Source organism: Megachile rotundata, chromosome 13 (genome assembly GCF_050947335.1).
Source record: "Megachile rotundata isolate GNS110a chromosome 13, iyMegRotu1, whole genome shotgun sequence".
Lineage (NCBI taxonomy): Eukaryota > Metazoa > Arthropoda > Insecta > Hymenoptera > Megachilidae > Megachile > Megachile rotundata.
In genome coordinates this window covers 8,417,711-8,445,446 of record NC_134995.1, presented here as the reverse complement: position 1 = coordinate 8,445,446, position 27,736 = coordinate 8,417,711, and the positions used below count along the sequence as shown (strand labels likewise).

Genomic DNA, 27,736 nt, shown 5'->3' with positions numbered 1-27,736 from the left:
GGCAACTGTGAGGGCATCTTTGATACTTGTAGCGATGGAGAGTTGCTTTGGTAACAGATTTGAGAAGGTTTTCATATTTTTGTACTTTGATATTCAATATTTTTTAAAAATGACAATTTCGAAATTTTACAATCTTGTGTTTAAATGTTTTGAAACTTTCTAAAATTTCCAGAGGTGTATATTTGGAAGCTTGATATTCTGCAGCAAACTTAAACTTCTGCAGCAAGAATTTACCCTACCATCATCTATATCATATAATCATCCTTGACTCTCTTATTCCTAAATTCTATTATTAAAATTAGAATTCTATTATTAGATATTCCGAAACTTCTCTAAAAGCCCCATAAACCCCATAAAACGTCATAATTATCACAATTATTAAGTCAAAAGTTCTGCATAATCCTCGTAATCAATTCAGTAACCCCGAAAGTGTTATGTTGCAGAGGTGCAAGGAGAAGCTGAACACCCTCGCCATCTCGGTAATGAATCAATGGCCAGGGGTGAAACTACGGGTGACAGAGGGTTGGGACGAGGAGGGAAAACACGCGACGGATTCGTTGCATTACGAGGGACGTGCCGTCGACGTGACGACGAGCGATCGGGATCGTTCGAAATACGGAATGCTGGCGAGGCTCGCTGTCGAAGCTGGTTTCGATTGGGTCTACTACGAGTCCAGGTCACACATCCACTGTTCCGTCAAATCTGGTGAGTATTTTATTTATCATTTTCCTCGAACAACCTCTCCGTTTAAAACAGAGTGACACGTGTCGGTCACATCTCACTTTTTATGTCATAACAAATTTTTATTATTAAAACTTGTTAGGGATGCTATCGATTATGAAAATAGTATCGATATTTTTTTTTAGTAGTTTACTGCTTGTTGACGGTGCACATTCTTAGTTTTTTAATTTGTTAATTTATTGAAGAGTTAATGTATGACGCACCGGGTGAGTCATTGGTTACATTGGATTGCACAGAAGATATTTACAGTTAATTTACTGTCAGCTTTTCATTGAACTATTTTTACTGAAAATTCATTGAAATTTTTTATTGAACATTATTGAAAATAAGAATTTAACTTGAGACGCACCTGGTGCGTCATCCATTATATTAGTGTAAAATATAACACAAGTTTTAGAAAAATTAATTTTAAACATAAGCACAGTGTTAATAATCATTGAAATTATTTTACTTGAAAATGTAATAAAAATTTGACTGGTGACGCACCTGTTGCGTCATCGATTATATCAGTGTATTAAAAATGATTTAATTTTCGATAACGTTCGAGTTAATCTTCCAAGATGAAATAGTAAATTTAATAGTCACTGAAATTATTTTACTTAAAATATGGATTTAACTGGCGACGCACCTGGTGCGTCATCGATTATATCAGTGTATTAAAAATGATTTAATTTTCGATAACGTTCCAATTAATCATCCAAGATGAAGTAGTAAATTTTATCGAAATTCTTGCAACGATATTAGTGACCGAATTATTTAGATGAGTATTAAGTAACCGTCGAGTAAATAGGTAATTACGGATGAAGTTATCGAAGGGCAATAATCGATGTAGGTATATTATCGTTACGCTCCTTCGATTCGGGGTGTTCGATTAATTTCCGCGTAAATTTCAATTACGAGGACTGCAGACAATTTGCTTCCATCGAGGCAACCAATGCAATAACGCTGCAGGAACCAATCGACGTTTCGTTATTTGCCTTCGGTCGCTTCGACATTGTACACACAGACGCATTTAACTCTGTTCCGGACAAGCCATTAATTGAAATATAAATGTAGAAGTGGATTAGATAGGATGGGTTACGGAGGAAGTAATAAGAAAGGGAACACACGAATCCAATTACGATCGATTTTGCACTCGTTCATTTCTTACATGATTGCCATTTTTTCTAGAATATTATATACACCATACATTACATATATTACATCAGTAATTTATTAAAAATTAAATATTGGGAAATAAACTGATGACGCACCTGGTGCGTCGTTGGTTACAGGCAACACAGAATGTGCTAAAAATTTAAATTCATCACAATATTATAATAAAATTTCAAACACTTGGTTACAAATAATTACTGTTATGAAATATCGATGTCATCATAGTGAATGAAGTTTAATCTCAACGTTAATTCCACAATCCGATAAGTCAATAAAGATACAAAACGTAGAAAACCCGTCGATAGTGTTCCCAAAAATTCGATTTTATCTCAACAATTCGTCAACGATAAGAAGATATCCATTTCGAATTGTAAACATCCTACATGACTTAAAGAGAAATTAAGTGGCCAATTGTTGATAATATCGATACGTGACTCGATCGACGCCGGCGTTATTTCAATCTAATATCGATGGAATAACCGTGACGTAGCTAGAAATCAGAACCCGTATCTCAGGTGGAATGTTGATTGATGATAACCACGATTTCAATTCATCCGCTAAATTTCAGACATTGTACTTCGAATCTCTAAAATAGACTTCCTTCATATTATTTGCAGTCGTCTGCTTTAATATTTATAGCTTTGTTAGGTTAACACCTAAATTTCCAACTGTGCAAATTTGCACTCATCGCAATTTCCTATGTTCAAACTTAACGAATCAGCTGTTTATGATTACCGTCCTCAATGTCACAGCTAACCAATTAATTACCCAGAACCAATCACAATCCTTGTCCAAACCTATCTTCCCAAATTCCTATCTTCCAATGCCAAACCTCCAACTCTCTAGATCACCATCGCCTCCATCTAACTATTGTACCCTAATCTGACCTAATCCGAATCTCTTTGCAGAGTCCTCATCGGCCGGCAAATCAGGCGGATGTTTCCCCGGCCGAAGCCTGGTGCGCACCCAGGACGGTTCCACGAAGCGCCTGGACCAGGTTCAGTTAGGCGACCGCATCGCCGCCCTGGATTCCCGCGGGGACATCGTCTACAGCGAGGTGATCGCGTTCCTGGATCGCTCGTTAACCGAGAGGAGGCAGTTTGTACAGCTAACGACAGAGTCCGGTCGAGTGCTGACGCTGACACCTGCTCATTTGGTGCCAGTGGAGGGCAGGTCGTCGATCTTCGCCGGCAGAGTGAACCGCGGTGACAAGATCCTGGTGAGGGACCCAGCGGACGAGAACGAGGTGGAGCATCGTCTGCGATGGGACAAGGTGGTGGACAGGCGGCTGGTCCTTGAAGAAGGCGTTTATGCGCCTCTGACGACGGAGGGCACCGTTCTGGTGGACGACGTGGTCGCGTCCTGCTACGCCTTCGTGGACAGCCAGGAGGTGGCGCACTTCGCCTTCCTGCCGTACAGGATCTGGACTAGCGTGAAGTACTTCTTCACGAGGAGGCTGCTGGGCGTGGAGGACACCAGGTACTCGGAGGTCAGGCAGGACACGAGGACGCCTCAGGAAGGCGTGCACTGGTACGCGTCTTTCTTGTTCTGGGTGTCCTCGTTCGTCACTCCCACGAGGATGCTGTACCAGTGAGGCCTCCCGGTGGTCCTGGAGGATTCCTTAGTCTTCGTTGCGTGAAACGGACCGTGAAACGCGTCCAAAACGCCAGCCCACGTGGTCGCAGGACCAGGTCCTCGAGGGGAGAGTCCGGAGGAAACGTGGACCCTGAAGAACGTACTCGCGTTCGGGCTGATCGTTTGTTGGCCAGTGTGACCTCCGAGTGACGTGTAGCATATTAGGTACATAGGCGACGTGTGTACAATACGAGTATATTAATGTAATTTGTTGTTCTGATCCTTGAACGCGAACTGTGCTGTCTGAGATGGATCTGCGACGGAACCCGGTTAAATGTGACTATAATTAGGAAAATCGACGGACGGAATGTACAGCATGTTTATGTAGAGTTTATTTATGGAACTGTGTGAGGCGGCCTTTTATTGTAGCCCGGCGAAATGCTTGAAAAGTGTTTCAGCGTTCTATGTAGTGTGAAACCTATTCGTTATTGTATCGATACTTGCAAAAATAGATGAAAGTGTACTCTCGCGAACTTTGACTTCTTTCGGGTCCATTAGACTGCATTATTTATGTGGGAAGAGAAGAGTTATGGTCTACTTAGGTTTTTCTGAGGCCTGGGTAAATTAAGGGGATCTTGCATTAGCTGAACACATTATTTATCAGAAGGAGGTTCAATGTTAGGGTCTACTTAGGCTCTTTCGAAGTTAAGGTGGCTTGGAGTGTAGGATATCCTAACTCTTGCATTAGTTATCCACATTATCTCCTTTCATCATAGTTGTACATATAAAGAAAAACAATTACAAAAGCAACATCTACATTCAGATTTCCTTAACCTGAACGAAACATGGACAGTAATTTAGAGAATGTTTATATCAATGTCCTACCTCTCGTCTTAGTTGTCCACATAATTTATCATCAAAAACAGGAATTTTCACATTTGAATCTTCTCAAGTTCTAACTTAGACATAGATAACCTAAACAAAATACAAATAAGGAAATATCCTACCTCCCGCCTTAGTTGACCATATAATTCATCCACAAAAACAGTAAGTTTCACATGTGAGTCTCCTTAAGTTCTAAATTAGAAATAAATATTCTGGACAAAATGCAAAGAAGGAAATGTTCTACCTCTCGCCTTAGTTGACTATATGACTTATCATCAAAAATAGAAAGTTTCACATGTGAATCTCCTTAAGTTCTAAATTAGAAATAAATATTCTAGACAAAATGCAAAGGAGGAAATGTCCTACCTCTCGCCTTAGTTGACCATATGACTTATCATCAAGAACAGAAAGTTCCACATTTGAATCTCCTTAAATTCTAAACTAAACATAGAAAACTTAGACAAAATGCACAAAAGAAAATATCCTACCTCTCGCCTTAGTTGACCATATGACTTATCCACAAAAACAGAAAGTTCCACAATTCCATTTGAATCTCCCTAAGTTCTAAACTAACTATAAATCATAAACTACACAAAATACAGAAAAAGAAATATCCTACCTCTCGCCATAGTCGTCCACATTATAGAAAACAGAAGATTTCTCAGAATTTTCTCAGAAACCTTGACAAACCAGCAATAAATCGAAATGAAACTAAATCTAAAGGAATTCTGAGAAGAGTCTAGTGGAAACTTAGGGAAAATTCTGACTAGAGCGATTTTTCTTAACCGAAAGAAGTCTTAGGTTGCGCAAGAGTACATAAACGAATATTTTTCACGTAATTTGAATGAATTACATACAGATAAAATCGCGTGAGAAACTCCGCGTTTCCTCGATCTTTTTCTTGTTTTTAACCATATACATTGCTGCATTTTTAACATAATTCGTAGATGAAATAACAAATTTTCCCCTCGATGTACAGTGATCGTAGCGACAAAATATTGATTTCGATTGAATTGTTTCTGATCGATGATGTTAGGTGATGATCTTCGCGATAGGACGATTGCTGCATTGACACCTAAATTATCTTTGCAGAAATTGATATATTATATATTATTATATTATAGTAATTATTATTATATTATTAATATTATTATATTATATTTTATTATTATTATTATTATATTATTATTATTTGTACGTAGCTCAAAAACAAATTATAAATTATGTATATATTATAACGTCGATAGATTGAATTAAATCATTAAACACAGCAGAAACCATTGGTCTTTTTACTGATAGCCCTTCAATTATTAGTATTTTAAGTATTTTATTAATTATTAGTATTATTTAAGTATTATGGAATTTTGTTATACAACAATTTTATTATTATTAATAATTTAATATGAAGGACTTGAAATATTTTTTTTTATCTCAGACATTAGCATTTTAATCAAAATTAATATTAGTAACATTGTTAGCAACAAGTTTAATGTTTTATTTTATTATTTTCTTTATGCAAGAAAATTATGGTTTCAATCATTAATTGATTTGAATAATGAAAAATATAATTTCAATATTTATAAGACAGAGTTTCACGAGTTTCAAATATTTATTAACAATATTTCAAATGTTATAAGTAAAAATTGATTAATATTAAAGAAATTAGTAAATTAATTACAAAATCGTTCAAATTTGTAAAAAATAAATTTTACAAAAATTAAATCAAAGAAACTGAACAAAATATAGAATTGTGTCATTAATATTTAATTAAAGCAATAATTAGTTAAAGTTAAAAAGTTAAAATGTTAATAAAAAATCGTAACACAATATCGATTAGAATTTTCAAACCCCAGTGAAGATAAAAGAAATGATATTCAAATAAATTCGTAGCAGACGATGTTTCTTTGTTGCTTCGTTTTGCAAAATTTTACAGCTATATCTGATATTTCGATTCTCTTTAAGTAAACGTAGAATAAATAATTTTTTCCATAATTGAAGTATAATTAAGGTAGAAACATGTTTAATATTTCAGGTCAACTGGCCGATAGGCTAAAAAAGGTGAGTTTTTCGTAATATAAATTTTTGAGGTTATGGGTCATTCATCTTTTTGTCAAGAAATCTTATTATTTAGTTTCCTGTTCAATAATTATTTTTTTTTCATAATAGAAATTAAAGTAATTAATTTATTTCTCATTGCAAATTTAAGTAATTTATTTTTTCTTCATTAAAATGATACAATAATTTATTCTTTATAGAAGTAATAAAATAATTTCTTCTTCATTAAAATAATGAAATAATTTTTCCTTCATTAAAATATTGAAATAATTTATTCTTTATTAAAATAATTAAATAATTCATACTTCATTAAAATAATCAATGAATGTATTCTTTATTACAATAAATAAGGTACACTTTATTAATATAAATATTCTCTATCAAAATACTCAAGTAATTAACTCTTTTCTCAAGATAATCAATAATTCCGCTGTAACCAATTTTTAATTAATTAACTAACTGATTCATCAATTTTTCAGCGAGAAAGCGTCACAGTACCATACCTACAAGACATTGAAAAAGAATTCTTCGATTTAGTCGCCAATGGAAACGTCGCCGATGTGAGACAATTTCTTGAGAGCCAACCAGATTTCAATATCAACGTCTCCGACTTTCAGGTGAGATTCGAGTGACATGAATTATTCATCGAATACAATTTATATTTTTCTCGAAACAATACTGAAATTTAACGTGTATAACTCTAATTTGAAATATGAGACGATACTAACTTGAAATATAATATGATATTAACTTTAAATATAATATTACACTAACTTAAAATATGATCTGATACTAGCTTGAAATATGAGACGACACTAACTTGAAATATGGTACGACACTAACTTGAAATATAATATGACACTAACTTGAAATATGATCTGATACTAGCTTGAAATATGAGACGATACTAACTTGAAATATGATCTGATACTTACTTGAAACATGATATGATACTAACCTGAAATATGATATGACACTAACTTGAAACATGATACGCTACTAATTTGAAATATGATATGACACTAACTTGAAATATCATCTGATACAAACTTAAAACATCATATGACACTAGCTTGAAATATTAGACGATACTAACTTGAAATATGATACGACACTAACTTGAAATATAATATGACACTAACTTAAAATATAATCTGATACAAACTTGAAATATGATCTGGTACTTATTTGAAATATGATATGACACTAACTTGAAATATCATCTGATACAAACTTAAAACATCATATGACACTAGCTTGAAATATTAGACGATACTAACTTGAAATATGATACGACACTAACTTGAAATATAATATGACACTAACTTAAAATATAATCTGATACAAACTTGAAATATGATCTGGTACTTATTTGAAACATGATATGATACTAACCTGAAATATGATACGACACTAACTTGAAATATAATCTGATACAAACTTGAAATATGATCTGATACTTATTTGAAACATGATATGATACTAACCTGAAATATGATATGACACTAACTTGAAACATGATACGCTACTAATTTGAAATATGATATGACACTAACTTGAAATATATGACACAAACTTGAAACATGATTAACTTGAAATACGATATACTAACTTGAAACACGATATACCAATTAAAAATATGAGACTCACCCCGTAGTCCAGTTATCACACTGAAACCACTAACCCAAAGCGCAAACTTAACCATATTTTCCACATAACGGTAAAACAAAAGCGAGAGCTATTAAAGACCATCAGGCCAAATCTCAGGTATTCAGAGGCGCCCAGGACAGCTCGTAAAGATCGGATTTATCTGCGATCGGTTTCCCACAACATAACCGTAAGTGGTGTCGATTCAGGTAAAAGGAGAACATTTTCCCCGGCGGCGAATCGACGTTGTCAACCCCTTTTTCCCCGGAGATCATTTCCGACCGATGATTTACGCTGTCCGTTGGTGCCGGGTTCAAAGAGCAGCGCCGTCCGTCACGGAAGAGGCAGCGACGACGAAGAAAAAGGACGACCCGGGCTCCAGAAACGGCAGAATCGAAGGAGGAAACGGAGAGCAAGACGAGGTCTCGTTATCTCCGATCTTCACCCCGTCGAGGTACACGTACCCCCCGTGGAATGTTACCCCCTCCAGCTCCCCCTCGTGTCGTCCTCTTCTCTTACCGAAAAGCCCAACCCTCGTTTCGCTTTGAAACAGAGGCCGCCTTCGTGAGGACAGAACGAAAGAGAGAGAGAAAAGGACAGAATGTGAGGAAACGAGAGGAGAACGAGAGGAAAAAAGAGGGATGACAGGAGGAAAAGAAGGTGAGGGCAGATAGGGGCGCGAGTGAAACGGAACGAAAGAAGCTGGCTGCCTCCGTGTATCTACGGCCATATTTCAGACGGCCCTTTACAAGACAATGGTTTCAGCCGAGGACCGATAAAAATTATTCAAATGACTGGTCCCGCTGTAAATTCCATCCGGGAATCCCCTTGCCACCGTGCTGCCCGAGAGATGCCCCGGGCGCTCGCGCGACACCGCTTGCTCTCGTTTTTTGACGATAGAACTAATATTGTGGAGTTGTGAGGATTAATGACTGCAATTGGTTATTAGAAGGAAATTAGTGTGGGGGAGATATGACTTCACGATGAGTAACGTGGTGCGATATGGGGAGAGGAACATCTACGTATATTGCATATTTGTATGTAATTTAGTATAATAATATAATTGCATTTATATGCATTATTATATAGTTTAATTTTAAATATGAGATGGGAGAAATATGTGTAATCCTATTGGAATTCTAAGAAGAAACCACAGGACCTTAGGGGAATTTTCAAGATGACCCATGGGATCCTAGGGAAATTTTAAGAAGAACCTATGGGATGCTAGGGATATTTTAAGAAACGATGTGATCGTAGAGAAATTTGGAGAAGAACCGATTGGATCCTAGGGAAATTTTAAGAAGAACCTATGAGATACTAGGGATATTTTAAAAACCGATGTGATCCTAGAGAAATTTTAAGGAGAACCAAATGCATCCTAGGGAAATTTTAAGAAGAACCATAGGAATCCTAGGGAAATTTTAAGAAGAACCAATTGGGTCTTAGAGAAATTTTAAGAAGAACCTATGGGATACTAGGGATATTTTAAAAAACGATGTGATCCTAGAAAAATTTTAAGGAGAACCAAATGCATCCTAGGGAAATTTTAAGAAAAACCAATTGGATCCTAGGGAAATTTTAGGAAAAACCAAATGAATCCTAGGGAAATTTCAAGAAGAACTAATTGGATCCTGGGGAAATTTTAAGAAGAATCCAGTAACTCCTAGGGGAAACTTAACAAGAACCTTAAGGCGATCTAGGGAAATTTTAGAAAAAATCTATTTAAAAGATAAAGAGTTTTAGGAATTTGGAAATTTAGGAATTTGGTAAGTTAGAAATTTGTAAATTTGAAAATTTAAAAATTTTGCAATTTGATGAGTTGGTAATTTGGGATCTCAATGATCTCAAAACCTTCAAAACTCCAAAAGCTTAAAAATTTGATTTGGTAACTCAAAAACCCAGAAAATGAAAATTTGAAATGCAATGAGAAATTAAAAAATTCTACAATTCGCAACTTGAATATTTAACAAAATCTCAAGTTTCCATGTTAATATCAAAATGGAGGATCGACAAAGACTCACATCATCCTAACTACATCAGCTAACTCGCCCCATTTCGCACTCGTCCAACAAAAATGCAGAGTCAGACATTAGCCATCTCTCAAAGTACACAATCCACACGTCCATAAATCTAAACATGAAACATCGTCTCGATTCCCCAAAATTCTCCACCCAAAGTCGCATGCCTACTCCTGATCCGCACGAGGACATCTGTCGAATTTAGCAAAGAAAGAGTCGAGCATATATCACAAGGTGGCATTGTGTCGGTGCGTGTGGCCGTACAGAGGTTCCCGTGGGTCCTCGATCCTGAAAAGCCAGGATATCACGGAATATTGTGACCGGTGTCGGCGGCAACAATGGATCGGCTCCATTGTCGGTGACCGCCTTCTGTAAACGCGCCGCAGATGGGCGACAAACGTCGTCGTCCCATTCTTCGGACAAAAAGGGACACGGCCGAAAAAGAGGGCCGAAAAAAGGAATAAGTAAAAAGGGAAACAGATAAGTTCGAAAGTCGATGCTGCGAGAATCGGAAAGCGCCACGAGGGACAAACAGGAATTCCACGATCCCGGAAAGCCTGACTGGCGTCCTTCTTGTGGGACGCGTGCACCGCGCCTGGGAATTTTTCATGGGGTCCAAACACCGTTGTTAACTGATTAACTGCCGGGGTTATTGCGGTTAGATCGTGTCTGTGATGGGACCGGTAAGCGTGTAGGATGTACTCGGCTATTTATTGGCTTTTCGATTTTATATTAAGGAATTTTGGTTTAACACCTTGGAGCGAGGATGCCAGAGGAGATACGTTATTGATGCTTGATGAGTTATTGATGGGAGAGGATGTTGGGGATCGGGGATGTGGGGAGTTTTGGGTGAAATTGATATTGTGGGACTTGGTATTTGGAAGTGTTTGGGGTAGTTCGTTTTTAGGGGTGGTTAGGTTAAGTTTGACGTGCAGAATTTGGAAATTTGGGTATGTGGGAGAACAGATGGCTGAAAATTTGGGGATTTGGAGATTTGAGAATTAGGAAATTTAGAAATTTCAAAATTGGTAAATTAGAACTCTAGTAATTTTTGCATTTGTAATTGGGAAATTGGAAAATTAAGAAATTGAGAAATTGAGAAATTGGGAAATTGAGAAATTGGGAAATTGGGAAATTGGGAAATCGAGAAATTTGGAAATTGTTGCATTGGAAAATTAGGAAATTAGGAAATTGAGAAATTGGGAAATTGGGAAAGTGGGAAAATGGGAAATTGGGAAATGGGGAAATTGAGAAGTTAGAAAATTGGAAAATTGGGAAATGGGGAAATTGAGAAGTTAGAAAATTGGGAAATTTGGAAATTGTTACATTGGGAAATTAGGAAATTGGGAAATTGAGAAATTGAAAAATTGAGAAATTGGGAATTTTGGAAATTGTTACAGTGGAAAATTAGGAAATTAGGAAATTGAGAAATTGGGAAATTGGGAAATTGGGAAATTGAAAAATTGAGCAAAATGAGCAAATGGGCAAATGGGAAAATGGGAAATTGAAAAATTGAGCAAAATGAGGAAATGGGCAAATGGGAAAATGGGAAAATGGAAAAATGGAAAAATTGGAAAACTCGGAAAATGGGAAAATGGGAAAATGGGGAATTGCAAAATTTGAAAATTACAACCCTCCCACACCACTTCCCACCATGCTAGTTACAAATAATTAACCTCAACAAACTTTTCAACCAACCTAACCTAACCTAACCTCATCAACAATGTTTTCACCATTACCTAACTAAAATATTAAACAACAAATGAACTCACACATACATAAATTAAAACAATTATTCCTTGAACATCATTACATCCAATATCACCAAAAATCAAAATAAACCTAACAAATCTAACCAAGCCAAAATGTCCGCACACCACTCATCGGATCAATACATTATTTGTTCGGTTTGGTAACAATGAATTGGTTTATTTTCAGGGCGTCACCGCACTCCACGTCGCAGTTCATGACAGGAACCTGCCGATGGTGGAGTATCTGCTGTCCCATCCTGACATCGATCCCGGTGACACGCACCTCCACGCGATCAGAGACAATGAACAAAAGATCGCGCTTGTTATTTTGGACAAATTGAATGAGTTGACGATGGGCCTCGAGTTCGTTGGCGTGACGCAGAGCTCCGATTTTCCGGATGATACTACGCCGTTGATGGTGGCCGCACAATGCGGCCATTTTGACATGATCACTTTTTTGAGGAACAGGCGCCACAGTATACCGAAACCGCATCCACCTTATTGTAACTGTGAGGCGGTTTGCAAGTACGAGCTTTTTTCTTTTTAATGATAATAAGAATCGTTTGGTTTTTATTTTTTCTTTGGGATCGATGGGATTTTTGGGTACTTGTGTAGTTTTATGGAAGGTTGGTGTAGAAATTTGGGAATTGGGAAATTGGAATTGCAAGATTTTGGAATTTACAATTTGGGAATTTGGAATTTGGAATTTGGACATTGGGTATTTCACTCAATTACCAAAACTTTGCAATTCCAAAGTTTCCCAATTCCCAAATCCACTAATTCAAAAATTTCTCAATTCCCAAATTTTGCAGTTCCAAAGCTTCCCAATTCGCAAAGTCGCCAATTCCCAAGTTTTGCAATTCCAAAGCTTCCCAATTCCAAAATTTTGCAATTCCCAAATCCACCAATCCCAAAATTTCCGAATTTCAAAATTTTGCAATTCCAAAGCTTCCCAATCCCCAAAGTCACCGATTCCCGAAATCACCAATTCCCAAATTTTGCTTATCCAAAGCGTCCCAATTCCAAATTTTTGCAATTCCCAAATCCACCAATTCCAAAATTTCTCAATTACCAAACTTTGCAATTCCAATGCTTTCTAATTCCCAAATCCACCTGTTCCAAAATTTCTCAGTTCCCAAATTTTGTAATTCCAAAGCTTCCCAATTCCCAAGTTTTGCAATTCCAAATCTTCCCAATTCCAAAGTTTTGCAATTCCCAAATCCACCAAATCCAAAATTTCCCTATTTCAAATCTTCCCAATTTCCAAATTTTGCAATTACCAAATCCACCAATTCCATAATTTCCCAATTCCCAAATATTGCAATTCCTAAAACCACCAATTCCCAAATTTTGCAATTCCGAAGGTTCTCAATTCTCAAAATTTGCAATTCATAAATTCACCAATTCTCAAATTTTGCAATTCCTAAGTTCATCAATTCCTATATTTTGCAATTCCAAAATTTCCCAATTCCCAAATTCACCAATTCCACAATTTCAAGATTTTGCAATTCCAAAGCTTCCCAATTCCCAAATTCTTCAATTCGAAAATTTCCCAATTCCTATATTTTGCAATTCTCAAATTCCCCATTCCCAAATTCCCCAATTCCTGAATTTTGCAATTCCAAAATTCGAAATATCCAACTACACAATCCACCCCCTATCCAATAACCTTATCTCTCCGATAACCCCTAGATGATCACCACCACTAAAAAAAACCTTCAAAGAGAACCTTAAAACAAAAACAAATGAATTTGTAATTCGATAGCGCAGAATTGAACGAGAAAAGTCCGACTTGCTGACGATAGGAAGGATGCGACTATTCGCCTACAAAGCGATCACCAATCCAGCTTACATTTGTCAGACCGTCGATGACCCGATTCTACAAGCATTCAATCTGGCGCACGAGCTGAAACAAGCGGCCTCCTTCGACAGGGAATTTTATCACGAGTACAAACGTCTCTCTGAGGTTGCTTCTTTTCTTCTTCGACCACGTAGATCCTCGATTAAAACGTCTCTTTTTTATAGAATGTGGCGCAATTTGCGACGGATCTTATTGCCTGTGCGAGGAGCGTCGAGGAAGTGGAGGTGATTCTTCAGCAGTCGACCGGATTCGCTCATTCGTCGAAATTTTTGTATCCGAGATTGCTGTTCGCGCTGAGTATTAAGCAGAGAACGTTTGTGGCACATCCTAATGTTCAACAGGTTTCGATTTTGTGGTTCTTTTTGGGATTAGAGAGGTTTAGGAAATTTCAGAATTTGAGATTTGGGAGATTTGGAATAATTGAACTAATGGGATATCAAGTTTTTGGATTTAAAAATTAAAAAATTTTCAAACTTGTAGTTCACCATATTTTTTAATTCTTCTTTTATTAAATAAGTAAATTATTAAATTTTGAAAGTTTTTTCTAAATTATTAAATGTGTAATTTTTTAAATTTTTAAGTTACCAAATTTTTAAATTCCACTATTACCAGATAATTAAATCACTCAAATCACTCAAATCACTCAAGTCACTCAAATCACTCGAATCACTCGAGTCACTCAAGTCACTCGAGTCAATCGAGTCACTCAAATCACTCAAGTCATTCAAGTCACTCAAGTCACTCAATTCACTCGAGTCACTCAAGTTACTCGAGTCACTCCAGTCACTTCAGTCAGTCAAGTCACTCAAGTCAGTTAAGCCAGTCAAGTCCCTCAAGTCCCTCAAGTCACCCAAGTCACTCAAGTCAGTCAAATCACTGAAATCAGTCAAATCACTCAAGTAACTCAAGTAACTCAAGTCACTCAAGTCAGTTAAGCCAGTCAAGTCCCTCAAGTCCCTCAAGTCACTCAAGTCACTCAAATCAGTCAAATCACTCAAGTCAGTCAAATCACTCAAGTCAGTCAAATCACTCGATTCACTCAAGTCACTCCAGTCACTCAAGTCAGTCAAATCACTCAAACGACTCAAATCACTAAATAAATAAACCTTTTCAAAATTCCCCCAAAATTCACCTAAAATATTTTATCTCTAATTTTTGTTTTTCCAGTTAATGAGCAGCAAGTGGGTCGAGGGCTGGTACGAATGGAAGATCATGCCAATGTGGATGAAATGTATACACGTAGCGTTTCGTATCGTTCTCCTACCAGTGATGTTAGTTGTGGTTCTTTTCGCGCCAAACTCTCGTTGGTCGAAAAGATGGCAGTCGCCGGTGAACAAATTCATCTCCTCGACCGCTAGTTACTTAGTGTTTTTGCTCGTCGTTTTTCTACAATCCAATATCGACAAAACTAATCAACTTCGAGGACCTCCTAATACTGGTATACCAAACGATTCGAATGATTGGAAAGATATGTGTTGAAAGATCAAATGATTTAACTTCGATTTTTGATGTTGGGATACCTCTTCAGTATATGTATGGATTTTGGTTCTCTACATCGTTTCGTATACCTGGGCGTCCATTCGTCTTTGTGTGATTCATGGACCGGAGAGGTACTTTACTTCTGCTTGGAATTGGTAAGATTTTATTACAAAGTTATTGACATAGTTTTAATAATTTGGTGATAAATTTTGTATGAGAGTTTTGGGGCTTTGTGAAGGTTGTTTGGGAGGTTTTACATTTATTTATGGGGTTTTGGTACTTTTGTAAATTTTTGAGTTTCTGCATTTCTGAATTTTGCAATTCTCAAATTCACCAATTCCAAAATTTCCCAAATCCCAAATTCACCAATTCCAAAATTTCCCAAATCCCAAATTCATCAATTCCAAAATTTCTCAATTCTCAAATTCATCAATTCCAAAATTTTGCAATTTCCAAATTCATCAATTCCAAAATTTTGCAATTCCCAAATTCACTAATTCCAAAATTCCCCAATTCCCAAATTTTCCAATTCCTAACTTTCCCAATTTCCCGAATTCACCAATTCCAAAATTCCCCAATTCCCAAATTTACCAGTTCCAAAATTTCCCAAATCCAAAATTTCCAAACCCCCAAATTTCCAAATCCCTAAATTTCCAAATCCCCAAATATTCAAATCACCAAATTTTCAAATCCCCAAATTCCCAGATTTCTAAAATTCTATAAACCTTGTATATATCACTCTACGGCAATATATCGAGACTCATCTGTACGTAAACTTACAAATTATTTAATACAGTTTAGTATTGTTACATGTTGTTATTAAATGAAACTATTTAATTTTGATGCAGGTTCGACTTGATAATGATATTCCTTTTCATTCTAACGTTCATGTATTGGATAACGGCCGCCATTGATGTGAGGATAAACGGACAGCTGGAATTGGAGAGGAAATATTGGCACAAATACGATCCGACATTGATTGCCGAAGGAATTTTCTGCTGGGCAACAATAATGGCGTTCCTGAAATTGATGCATATCTGCCAACTAGATTACAACTTGGGTCCTCTTCAACTGTCGCTTGGAAAAATGTTTAAGGACGTTGGGAAGTTTACTGTACTCTTTAGTATTATGATGCTTGCCTTTACTGCTGGTAATTATAGTCTGAGTTGGTAGTGTAATCAGTAGGCTATCAATTATTTAGTTATTAAATCAATGAAGTCGATGGAAGCAATGAAATCAATGAAATCAATGAAATCAATGAAATCAATGAAATCAATGAAATTAATGGTATTAATGAAATCAATGAAATCAATGAAATCAATGAAATCAATGAAATCAATGAAATCAATGAAATCAATGAAATCCATGAAATCAATGAAATCAATGAAATCAATGAAATCAATGAAATCAATGAAATCAATGAAATCAATGAAATCAATGAAATCAATGAAATCAATGAAATCAATGAAATCAATGAAATCAATGAAATCAATGAAATCAATGAAATCAATGAAATCAATGAAATCAATGAAATCAATGAAATCAATGAAATCAATGAAATCAATGAAATCAATGAAATCAATGAAATCAATGAAATCAATGAAATCAATGAAATCAATGAAATCAATGAAATCAATGAAATCAATGAAATCAATGAAATCAATGAAATCAATGAAATCAATGAAATCAATGAAATCAATGAAATCAATGAAATCAATGAAATCAATGAAATCAATGAAATCAATGAAATCAATGAAATCAATGAAATCAATGAAATCAATGAAATCAATGAAATCAATGAAATCAATGAAATCAATGAAATCAATGAAATCAATGAAATCAATGAAATCAATGAAATCAATGAAATCAATGAAATCAATGAAATCAATGAAATCAATGAAATCAATGAAATCAATGAAATCAATGAAATCAATGAAATCAATGAAATCAATGAAATCAATGAAATCAATGAAATCAATGAAATCAATCTAAACAATCTGATCAATCTAATTAATCTGATCAATCTGATCAATCTAATTAATCTGATCAATCTGATCAATCTGATCAATCTGATCAATTTGATCAATCTAATCAATCTAATTAATCTGACCAATTTGATCAATCGAAATTATCAAACCAATCAGATCAACAAAAACCAAAATCAACATTAATAATTATTATTAATAATAATTTTTTCAGGTACTTGCAAACTGTATCAATATTACGACGAAATGGTGCAAACAGACGACCAGTCGAAAATGAAAGTTCAACAAGCCAGTTCGTTCGTGAACTTCGTAGCGTCGTTGAAGACCTTATTCTGGGCTTTATTTTGCATGAGCCCTATAGAAAGCGCTGACGTGGTAATCGAAAACCTTCCTAGTGACTCTGAGAATGAGACAGTTATCAATCAACACACGTTCACGGAGTTTATAGGCTATTTATCTTTCGCTGGTAATTCATACATTTAATACTAAAGTAATAACTATAACAGTAATACTAAATGACAATGGCAATAATAATACTATAGTACCAAACAACAGTAAAAATATTGGACAATAGTAAGAACAATAATAATAAATAATAATGCTCAATAATAGTAATAATACTGAACAATAATAACAACAATAGCCTTAAATAACAATAACAATACTAGACAATAACAGCAACAATAATCCTAAATAATAATACTAAATGACAATAACAATAGTAACCCTAAATAATAACAATAATAATAAATAATAATAATAACAGTAGGTACTAAATAAAAATAATTTAACATCTCCTTATAAGGTACCTCAGACATGCGAGGTACTTTTTCATCCTCAAATAAATATCCATAAACTATATTTATTTAGCATGTACCGTTTTACGTTGACATTTAAAGCACCCTATTTCCGTGCTCCACATTTACGAGTTGTTATTCGATATCTTGAAGATTTATATAAGGAGCTAATTTTACAGTATTTCTTACGTAGAAAAATGTTACATACCACATATTAATATTTGACATTTGTAAATTTAATATTTGAGGTAGTTAAATTTTTGTTAAAAACAAATTATGGTTGGTATCGATTCGTCTATTTATTCACGATTGTGGTTATAATATATAATTTCTTGTTTCAGCATTCACCTTTATCTCAGTGATACTGATACTGAACATGTTGATCGCCTGTATGTCAAACACGTTGACGAAAGTGACAGAAAATGTCATCGTTGAGTGGATATTTGGACGAACAGAGGTTTGATATCTAATTTAATCAATTTTATATAGCAATGGTTTTTAGTCATTAACACCTGCAAAGACCTATAAACTCTCAAACCTCACAACTTCCCAAATTCCTAAATTCTCAAGTTCCCAAATTTCCCAATTCCCAAACCTCCCAATTCCCAAACTTCCCAATTCCCAAACTTCCCAATTTCTAAATTTCCAAATTCCCAAATTTCCGAATTCCCAAATTTCCCAATTCCCAAATTTCCTAATTCCCAAATTTCCCAATTCCCCAATTCCTAAATTTCCAAATTCGCAAATTTCCTAATTCCCCAATTACTAAATTTCCAAATTCGCAAATTTCCCAGTTCCCAAATTCCCAAATTTCCCAATTCCCAAATTTCCCAATTCCCAAATTTCCCAATTCCCAAATTTCCCAATTCCCAAATTTCCCAATTCCCAAATTTCCCAATTCCCAAATTTCCCAATTCCCAAATTTCCCAATTCCCAAATTTCCCAATTCCCAAATTTCCCAATTCCCCAATTACTAAATTTCCAAATTCGCAAATTTCCCAGTTCCCAAATTCCCAAATTTCCCAATTCCCAAATTTCCCAATTCCCAAATTTCCCAGTTCCCAAATTTCCCAATTCCCAAATTCCCAAATTCCCAAATTTCCCAATTCCCCAATTCCTAAATTTCCAAATTCGCAAATTTCCCAATTCCCCAATTCCCAAACTTCCCAATTTCTAAATTTCCAAATTCCCAAATTCCCAAATTTCCCAATTCCCAAATTCTCAAATTTCCCAGTTTCCAAATTCCCAAATTTCCCAGTTCCCAAATTCCCAAATTTCCCAATTCCCAAATTTCCCAATTCCCAAATTTCCCAATTCCCAAATTTCCCAATTCCCAAATTTCCCAATTCCCAAATTTCCCAATTCCCAAATTTCCCAATTCCCAAATTTCCCAGTTCCCAAATTTCCCAATTCCCAAATTCCCAAATTCCCAAATTTCCCAATTCCCCAATTCCCCAATTCCCCAATTTCCCAGTTCCCAAATTTCCCAGTTCCCAAATTCCCAAATTTCCCAATTCCCAAATTTCCCAGTTCCCAAATTCCCAAATTCCCAAATTTCCCAAGTTCCCAAATTCTCAAATTCCCAAATTCCCAAATTCCCAAACTCCCAAACTCCCAAACTCCCAAACTCCCAAAGTCCCAAAAGTCCCAAAATTTCTCAATACTCAAAACGTTAAGTCCCAAAGCAACTGCAGCGCACGACTGCGCCCTCTACAAAATGTCCGCCATCACAGCAACCGTCCTCTGTCGAAGAATTAACAGACTCAATTCAATCACCAAGCCCTAAACATTCATCGAACCAAAAAATTGATAGATGCTTAACAAATGTTTCAGGCTTACGTGGATTACATGCTGACAACAACTCTTCCGCCTCCGTTCAATATTGTTCCAACCTACGTCGGTGTGCAACCAGTGATCGAATATCTAAAAATATGGTGGCGTCCACCGCCAAACAAACGAGCACGCTGGGATATAAATCACTGTTGTTTCATTGTTAGTATACATACCGATGTCAACCCACGAGTTGGTGATCCAAAGTAAAAGCCCACCGTGAACATTTGTAGTTACATTTCGGCAAATGAGAATAATAACTGCTGAACGCAAGTAGCACTTGAGAGACGTTTGCCTGTTTTTCGCCTAATTGGCGACCACGAGAGCCAATATACCGCCGAAAATACGTGTGAGGCCATTTTTCTATTCTGACCAATTGGAGTGGCGCTTCTAAACACCACGCGCCAACTCGTGGGTTGACATCGGTATGTGGGAATGTGGAATTTGGGGTTTGACAGTTTGGGGTTTAGAAACGTTGAAGTTGGAGTTTGGATGTTTGCGTATTCAGAAATGTAGAAATCTGAGCGGATGAAAATTTGAAGTTGGATATTTAGAAAAGTGGAACGGGTTTATGGAAATTTGGAAATTTGGATATTTGGAAGAGTAGAAATTTGGTGTTGTGGAAATTTGAAAACTTCGATAGAAGGGTAGTTTCTGGACAAATTTAGATATTTAGAAGTGTAGAAATTTTTCTCATGGAAATTTCAAAATTTAAATATTTAGAAAGGTAGAAAACCTATATTAGGAATTTAAAAATTTACATATATGATCAATTGGAGTTCTAATTCTTGTAAACATCTGGTTCACGCGCCAACTCATGGGTTGACGTCTGTACACGTGAAATAAATTCGGAGGTCTGACATGTTTGTACTGTACGCGAAATGCTGTCGCCCTCTGCAATATTTCACATTGTACATACGGACTGCGAGAAAGAACATTGAAATGTATGACTTCCTTCGGAATGCGAAAATGTCCGAAAGGAAATTCTTATGTTATAGGATACATTTCTTTGAAGATATTTATTTTGAAGTGGATGTACAAATAATAAGAAAACTTAATTAAACTTCATACATATTTACTTTTTGTTTAAATTTTCATTCAGTGAAGTATGGTTTCTTTGTGGAGTTTAGGAGAGTTTAATCAAATTAAGAAGCTACATGTATTTTTTTATTAAAATTCTAGTTTAGTGAAGCTTAATTTATTTATGGAGTTTAGGAGAGTTTAATCAAATTAAAAAGCTACATGTATTTTTTGTTGAAATTTTAGTCTAGTGAGGGCTGGTTTACTTGTTGAGTTTATAAGAAAATTGAACTAAATTAAGAATGCATGTGTATTGAAATGCATAATTAATCTTGAGAGGAAGTGATTACCAAAATGTCCAAACTAACCAACTAAATGTTAAAAAACTTCCAAACTAAATGTAACAAAACAAAGTTTCCATTTCACCAAATTATTAAATATTAACCTTCAGCGCTCGAAAGTATTTTCCTCTTGTCAGACACCAAACTCAAAAATTTAAAAACCTTGAGCTTGTTATTTAAAAACCTTGCTGAAGGTAAAAGACCTTTTTCTTAAAATTACTATTACTATATTATTAATATCACTATCGTCTGTTCCACTGAATTCACATAATACAATATAGTATAACAAATAAATAAATATAGTATAATAAATAAATAATGTAATAATAATACAATGGATTTATTTAAAATTTATTCCAAATTCTATTAAAATTGAACGAGTCTTTCGAGCGCACAAGGTTAAAATTGCATCAAGTCCTCGCGTCCTCAAAATGGCGGCACTGACGCGTCTTTCAGGAAACCACCGAGAAAGAAACGAGCGACGCGTTCGACATGGTAATGGGACAACTGGTGCAACGTTATTTCCGTAAAAAGGAGAAACAAGAAACCGAAAACGAAGTAGAACGACTGACGAAAGAGATCGTCGAGTTAAGAAGCCTTTTAAGAGACGCTTTGACCACCGATTGAGAAAATCGACGTCGGAGATTAAACTTCGTACATTTTCTGATCGATATCCTGTTGAACACGGACGATCGAACAGCTCGAACAAGGACAGCTTCGTCGACGTAGAAACAATAAACACGATGAAACTTGCGAGATTGCGAAAGTTGTCGCAATTAGTTTCTTCAAAGAGACATAACAGATCTGTTTCCTTTTTATCATGTGAATTCAGTAAGATATGACGGAATGAAGGTTGAAATGTAGCTGTTTAAATGGGGAGAAAATGAATTCCTTCTGACCGTCTTATTTAGGTGGATAATTTGAAACGGTTCTTGGAAAGTGGGAAATTAAATACGGATAATTCTGGAGTTTTTGTTAAGACCTTTTTGAAATAAAGTCGAGATGGATTTTATTTGAATTTCTGAATGTTCAAATTTCCAAATTTCCCAGCTTTTAAATTCCGAAGCTTCCAAATTCCCAAGTTTCCAAATCCACAAATTTCCAAATTCCCCAGCTTCCAAATTCCCAAGCTTCCAAATTCCCAAGCTTTCAAATCCCCAAGCTTCCAAATCCCCAAGTTTCCGAATTCCCAAGCTTCCAAATTCCCAAGCTTCCAAATCCCCAAGTTTTCAAATCCCCAAGCTTCCAAATTCCCAAGCTTCCAAATTCCCAAGCTTCCAAATCCCCAAGTTTCCAAATTCCCAAGCTTCCAAATCCCCAAGTTTCCAAATTCCCAAACTTTCAAATTCCCAAGCTTCCAAATCCCCAAGTTTCCAAATTCCCAAGCTTCCAAATTCCCAAGCTTCCAAATCCCCAAGTTTCCAAATCCCAAAGTTTCCAAATTCCCAAGCTTCCAAATCTCCAAGTTTCCAAATTCCCAAGCTTCCAAATCCCCAAGTTTCCAAATTCCCAAGCTTCCAAATTCCCAAGCTTCCAAATCCCCAAGTTTCCAAATCCCAAAGTTTCCAAATTCCCAAGCTTCCAAATCCCCAAGTTTCTAAATTCCCAAGCTTCCAAATCCCCAAATCCCCAAATCCTCAAATCCCCAAATCCCCAAATCCCCAAATCCCCAAATCCCCAAATCCCCAAATCCCCAAATCCCCAAATCCCCAAATCCCCAAATCCCCAAATCCCCAAATCCCCAAATCCCCAAATCGCCAAATTTGCAAATTCCCAAGTTTCAAAAATTTAGTCAGAAATTTAGAAATACGAAAATATAAAGGGTTCCATTTTACGAACATGGTGTCGAACTTTTGGCGCAAAACCTCTCAATATTAGAACGCTAAATTCATTAAATGAAAATGAAATAAATTTTGCAGAGAAAATATTATATAAAATTTTTATTATTTCCAATGTTTCATATCCTCAATATTTCCAATGTTTCATATTTTCAATATTTCCAACAGTTTCATGCAAAGTACATCATACAGCTTTTATTAAGTCATAAAACAAATTTACAGAGAAAATATTACATAAAATATATTCTCAATATTTCCTATTTTTTCTACGTTTAATAACTCCCATAAAATCACAAGTTTGTGATCAAACAGTATCTACTAAAATAATCTAAAATGTAGGGAATGAAGACAAAATGGCGTTCAAATGAAATTTAAAGCGTCCCTACGGTCCTTGAAAAGTTCGCTACCATGGGAAATTCGAACGAACATGGCGTTTTGTAATTAACTGAAAATTACTTGTTGACTCTTTTGAACCAAAGTTTATAAAACAGTAATATAAAACAATTTAAAATAAATTCTACTAATAAATGAATTTCAAATTTACTCTAATAAACTTGTGACTTAAAATGATTTGTTCATTTTGTTTTCTAATAAATTTGTGACTTAAAATGATTTGTTAACTTTATTTTCTAATAAATTTATGACTGAAAATGATTTGTCCATTTTATTTTCTAATAAATGTATGACTGAAAATGATTTGTCCATTTTATTTTCTAATAAATTTATGATTTAAAATGATTTGTCCATTTTATTTTCTAATAAATGTATGACTTAAAATGATTTGTTCATTTTATTTTCTAATAAATGTATGACTTAAAATGATTTGTTAATTTTATTTTCTAATAAATGCATGACTGAAAATGATTTGTCCATTTTATTTTCTAATAAATTTATGATTTAAAATGATTTGTCTATTTTATTTTCTAATAAATGTATGACTTAAAATGAGTTGTCCATTTTATTTTTTAATAAAGCTATAACTTAAAATGATCTGTCAATTTAATTTTTTAATAAAGCTATAACTTAAAATGATCTGTCAATTTAATTTTTTAATAAAGCTATAACTTAAAATGATCTGTCAATTTAATTTTCTAATAAATGTATAACTCACAACTGAATAAACTTCCTGTCCACGCTAAAACAATAAAAATAAACAACAATAACATCATTTAGCAAAAATTCCTGATTGCCGTCCGTTAATTGGACGTTACATTAACTAACGATAGAGGCAATCGAACCTTCTTCCCGATCCCCCGAGTTCAGCGAAATTTTCTGTCGTCGAACATCGTTTGTCACTCATTTAACGAGCACCACCCCATCTTCCTTCCTCTTTTTCTTTCGCTTGTTGAGCAATCATGTCACTCTATTTTATGAATGTAGTCATCCCGAAAGGAGCAAATCTCTCTGGGGTCGAATATCACCGAGTGGTCTCGGAATCCTGGAGCCACGGAAGGGTGGAGAAGCTAAGGGTGTCGTTCGAGTGCACTTTCTTCGATCGCTGTTTATTTCGTCCAGGAAAATCTGTGATTGGAACTTGGCTCGAGAAATGTCAACGATATCAGAAGGATGGAGGGTTCATGTAGGATGAAGTTTAAAAATTGACTTCTTTCTCTTACAAGGAGATTTCTGAAATAAAGTTCAGAATTTAAAAATTTCAAATTTCTCAATTTAGAAAATCTGTGTTAATAAAGTAACTAAAACTTGATAACTAAAAAATGAAAATAAAAATTTCATTAGAACAAGTATATCATTATATGATTTTTAAAATAAAGTAGCAAAATTGTTGTCAGACATGTACATAAAAATAAATGAATAAAAAAAAATACATAAATAACTAAGTTATTATAAGTTTCTACTTTCAATGAATCTTTTTGTGATAAACATTAGAATAAACTTCAAAATTGTATTTTTTAAGCAGCACATAATTTAACATTAATATTAATATGTCATTAATATAATTATGTGTAAATACAATTAATATTAATGTAATGTAATATATTATTATAATGCAATAAAAATAAATTTTCATTTTTAATGAATCCTCTTATGATAAACCTTAAAATGAATTTTAAAATTGTATCCTTCAAACAGTACATAATTCAATATGTCATTAATATAATATAACGTATGTATAATACATATTAATATAATTATGTGTAAGTACAATTAATATTAATAATATATTAATATACATTAGTATAATGTAACATAAGTGTATTATGAAACTAGTATATTAATGTTATAATTAAATAACATATTAATAATATAAAAAATGTCATCAGAACAATTATACGTGCATTCAATAACTCAGAAAATAATCCTGTAAAAAAATTCTTCAAGAAGTATTAAACAGTTAAATAAATAAGAAAGTTTGAAATCCGTCGACTTCATTTTATTTCATACTACTTATCGTCCGCCTTTATAAGAAGCAAACGAAGAGTTCCGAAAGTTTCTTTCTTTCGAAAGTCGAATTTTAAGCTCCACGTTCATTTGTCAGAAACGAAACTGTTTCCAGCAATTAAGTTTCCGGTCGAAAGCAGACATGGATCGATGCCGTGTAATCGACTGTGAAAACGCGATAATAATTAAACTGACTATAATAAGAATTGTGTCTGACTATAAAAAGAGGCTTGTAAAAGTTGAAAAAGAGGAATTGTATTGCAGAAAGTGAACATAAGGGTAAACACGTTTCTGCCGATGAATCGATACTCGAACAGAAGTCTCGAGTGCCTTAAATTGCTCTGGCGTCAGCTTTTTTCCCTTGTTTCACCCTGTCGGGCCATCAACATTTAAACAACGAAGTTACTAGCATCGGGAATCGATAGTCGAGGCACGCTCTTGTAGATACTGTAATATAAACGGAAGATATGTGACAGTTTACTTGCTTATGTATTTATATTTACTTGTATACAGGGTGTTACCTGTAACACGATTTCTACCACTTGCAGCCACATTACGAAAGAAAGTTTAGAACAATATTTGCAGGGCATGAAGTGCACGATAGATAGTAAAGCAAATTTTCGAAACAGTTCTCTTGGCAAAATCAAGGTCCTTAGGTTTTTTAAATAGGAACATTTTTTTTATTCATAGCTTTAGAGGACATGGAGACGAATTCAAAACACATGTTACATGATATTTTTATTAACATATTACTCGATTTACAGAAGAGGAAATATGAAGTAAAAGACCGGAATATTACGTGATAGAAGGCGTCATACATTTTGAACATGTAATTAAATAAAGTGTATTTTTCTAACATTCTAGTCGCGTGTTTACATTTAGTAATCTCTTCGGTATCAACTAATGGTTACACTACCAAAGTCAATAGCTAAGTACTTCACATTTCCTCTTCTGTAAATCGAGTAATATGTTAATAAAAATATCATGTAACACGTGTTTTGAAATCGTCTCGATGTCCTCTAAAGCTATGAATAAAAAAAATGTATGTTCCTATTTAAAAACACAAGGTGACCTTGACTTTGCCAAGAGAACAAACTGTTTTCAAAATTTGCTTTACTAATATTTATTGTACACTTCATACCCTGCAAATATTGTTCTAAACTTTTTTTCGTAAGGTGGCTGCAAGTGGGAGAAAAATTATGAGTAGCATTACACCCTGTATGCATTTATATCTATTTATTAGTTCATGCATTTATATCTATTTATTTGGTCACGTGTTTATATCTATTTATTTATGAATATTTACTTATAGGTAGGTTTACAATGAACCATCATAAAATTACAGCGAACAATTAGAATTAAAAAAGGTTATGCAACAGGTAGGTTTTGAGGTTATGTTACCATAACCTCAACTGTGCATTTCAATTTATTTCCCACAACTACATTCATAAACCTTTGTTAATAATATTAATATATTATAACAAACATATATTGTTAATATATTACTAACATTAATAACGATTTTTAATAAGATTAAGATTAAATTAATAAGATTTAAATAAATTTAAACTTGATGGATCTAGTCATTTTCTCCGACGATAATATTCTCGACTAAAATAGTAAAAGCTTTCCTTCAGAAAAGCTTACGAAGGTTTTCTTCAAGGCATCAAAGGAAAAGTCGTCACAGTGAGATCCTGAAGATGTTACAACGTTCCGAGGGGTTGTTAACCCTGTTATTTACGAGCTTCCTAGTGATACGTTTGCCTCGTATAAGTCCGACTGTCCACTGTGGGGTTGGTTCCTTTCATCCATAAATCGCCATAGAGAAGCTTCGTGTTATGACGACTGAATTAAGCTCCCTTCAGTTGCGCCGTATGAATAGAAACTTGTGAAAGTGGCGTGGTTCGAAGAGGAATCGAGAAGATTTCGTTTCATGCGTCTTTAATATACGTTGCGTGAGATTGAATAGTATTTGTTCGCGTGATTAATGAATATTTTGTACAAAGACATGGCTAATCACTCGATTGACAAATCTTACATTCAGTGGGGAAGATTTAGAAATTTAAAGTTTTCTTTATGTTGAGAAATTTGGGGATTTAGGGATTTGGGGTGTTTTGGGAGAATTGAGAGGTTTAAGAATATGTGGATGTGGGAATTTGGGAATGTGAGGATTTGGAAAGGTGGGGATTTGAGAGTATAGGGAGTTGGGAATGTGGGGATTTGGGGATATGGGGATTTGGGAGTATGGAGATTTGAGAGTATGGGGATTTGGGAGATTTGGGATTTGGGAGATTTGGGATTTGGGAGATTTGGGATGTGGGAGATTTGGGATTTGGGAGATTTGGGATTTGGGAGATT

The 27,736-nt window shown here is 34.8% G+C and overlaps 2 protein-coding genes across 4 annotated transcripts in view; both read left to right on the top strand.

Annotated features, from left to right (window-relative positions):
- hh (hedgehog signaling protein) overlaps positions 1-5,633 on the top strand; it is an 87,749-nt gene extending 82,116 nt beyond the window's left edge. For both annotated transcript variants that reach the window (XM_076538533.1, XM_076538534.1), the window contains exons 2-3: positions 444-705; positions 2,805-5,633. In XM_076538533.1, the coding sequence (XP_076394648.1) occupies positions 444-705; positions 2,805-3,490 (948 nt within the window). In that variant the 3' untranslated portion in view covers positions 3,491-5,633. The remainder of the gene's footprint in view (positions 1-443; positions 706-2,804) is intronic.
- Positions 5,634-6,261: 628 nt separating this feature from the next.
- On the top strand, positions 6,262-22,158 carry LOC100877514 (short transient receptor potential channel 4). Of its 2 annotated transcripts, XM_076538643.1 has the most exons (12): positions 6,262-6,414; positions 6,891-7,028; positions 12,015-12,352; positions 13,598-13,793; positions 13,853-14,029; positions 14,856-15,126; positions 15,217-15,322; positions 16,016-16,317; positions 17,367-17,618; positions 18,291-18,406; positions 19,783-19,941; positions 21,597-22,158. In XM_076538643.1, the coding sequence occupies exons 1-12, from the start codon at positions 6,373-6,375 to the stop codon at positions 21,765-21,767; spliced, it is 2,268 nt and encodes a 755-aa protein (XP_076394758.1). In that variant the 5' UTR covers positions 6,262-6,372; the 3' UTR covers positions 21,768-22,158. The 2 variants fall into 2 exon arrangements, with proteins under 2 accessions (XP_076394758.1, XP_012142580.2); XM_012287190.2 differs by lacking the exons at positions 6,262-6,414; positions 6,891-7,028 and adding an exon at positions 10,498-10,759.
- Positions 22,159-27,736: the final 5,578 nt, after the last annotated feature.

What these genes read in the sequence shown, in the direction of transcription:
- LOC100877514 (XM_076538643.1), top strand. Translation starts at nt 6,373, where the DNA reads ATGTTTAATATTTCAGGTCAACTGGCCGATAGGCTAAAAAAG. An exon ending in TCAACGTCTCCGACTTTCAG is followed by an intron (nt 7,029 to 12,014) that starts GTGAGATTCGAG and finishes GTTTATTTTCAG; the next exon opens with GGCGTCACCGCACTCCACGT. An exon ending in AGGCTATTTATCTTTCGCTG is followed by an intron (nt 17,619 to 18,290) that starts GTAATTCATACA and finishes TTCTTGTTTCAG; the next exon opens with CATTCACCTTTATCTCAGTG.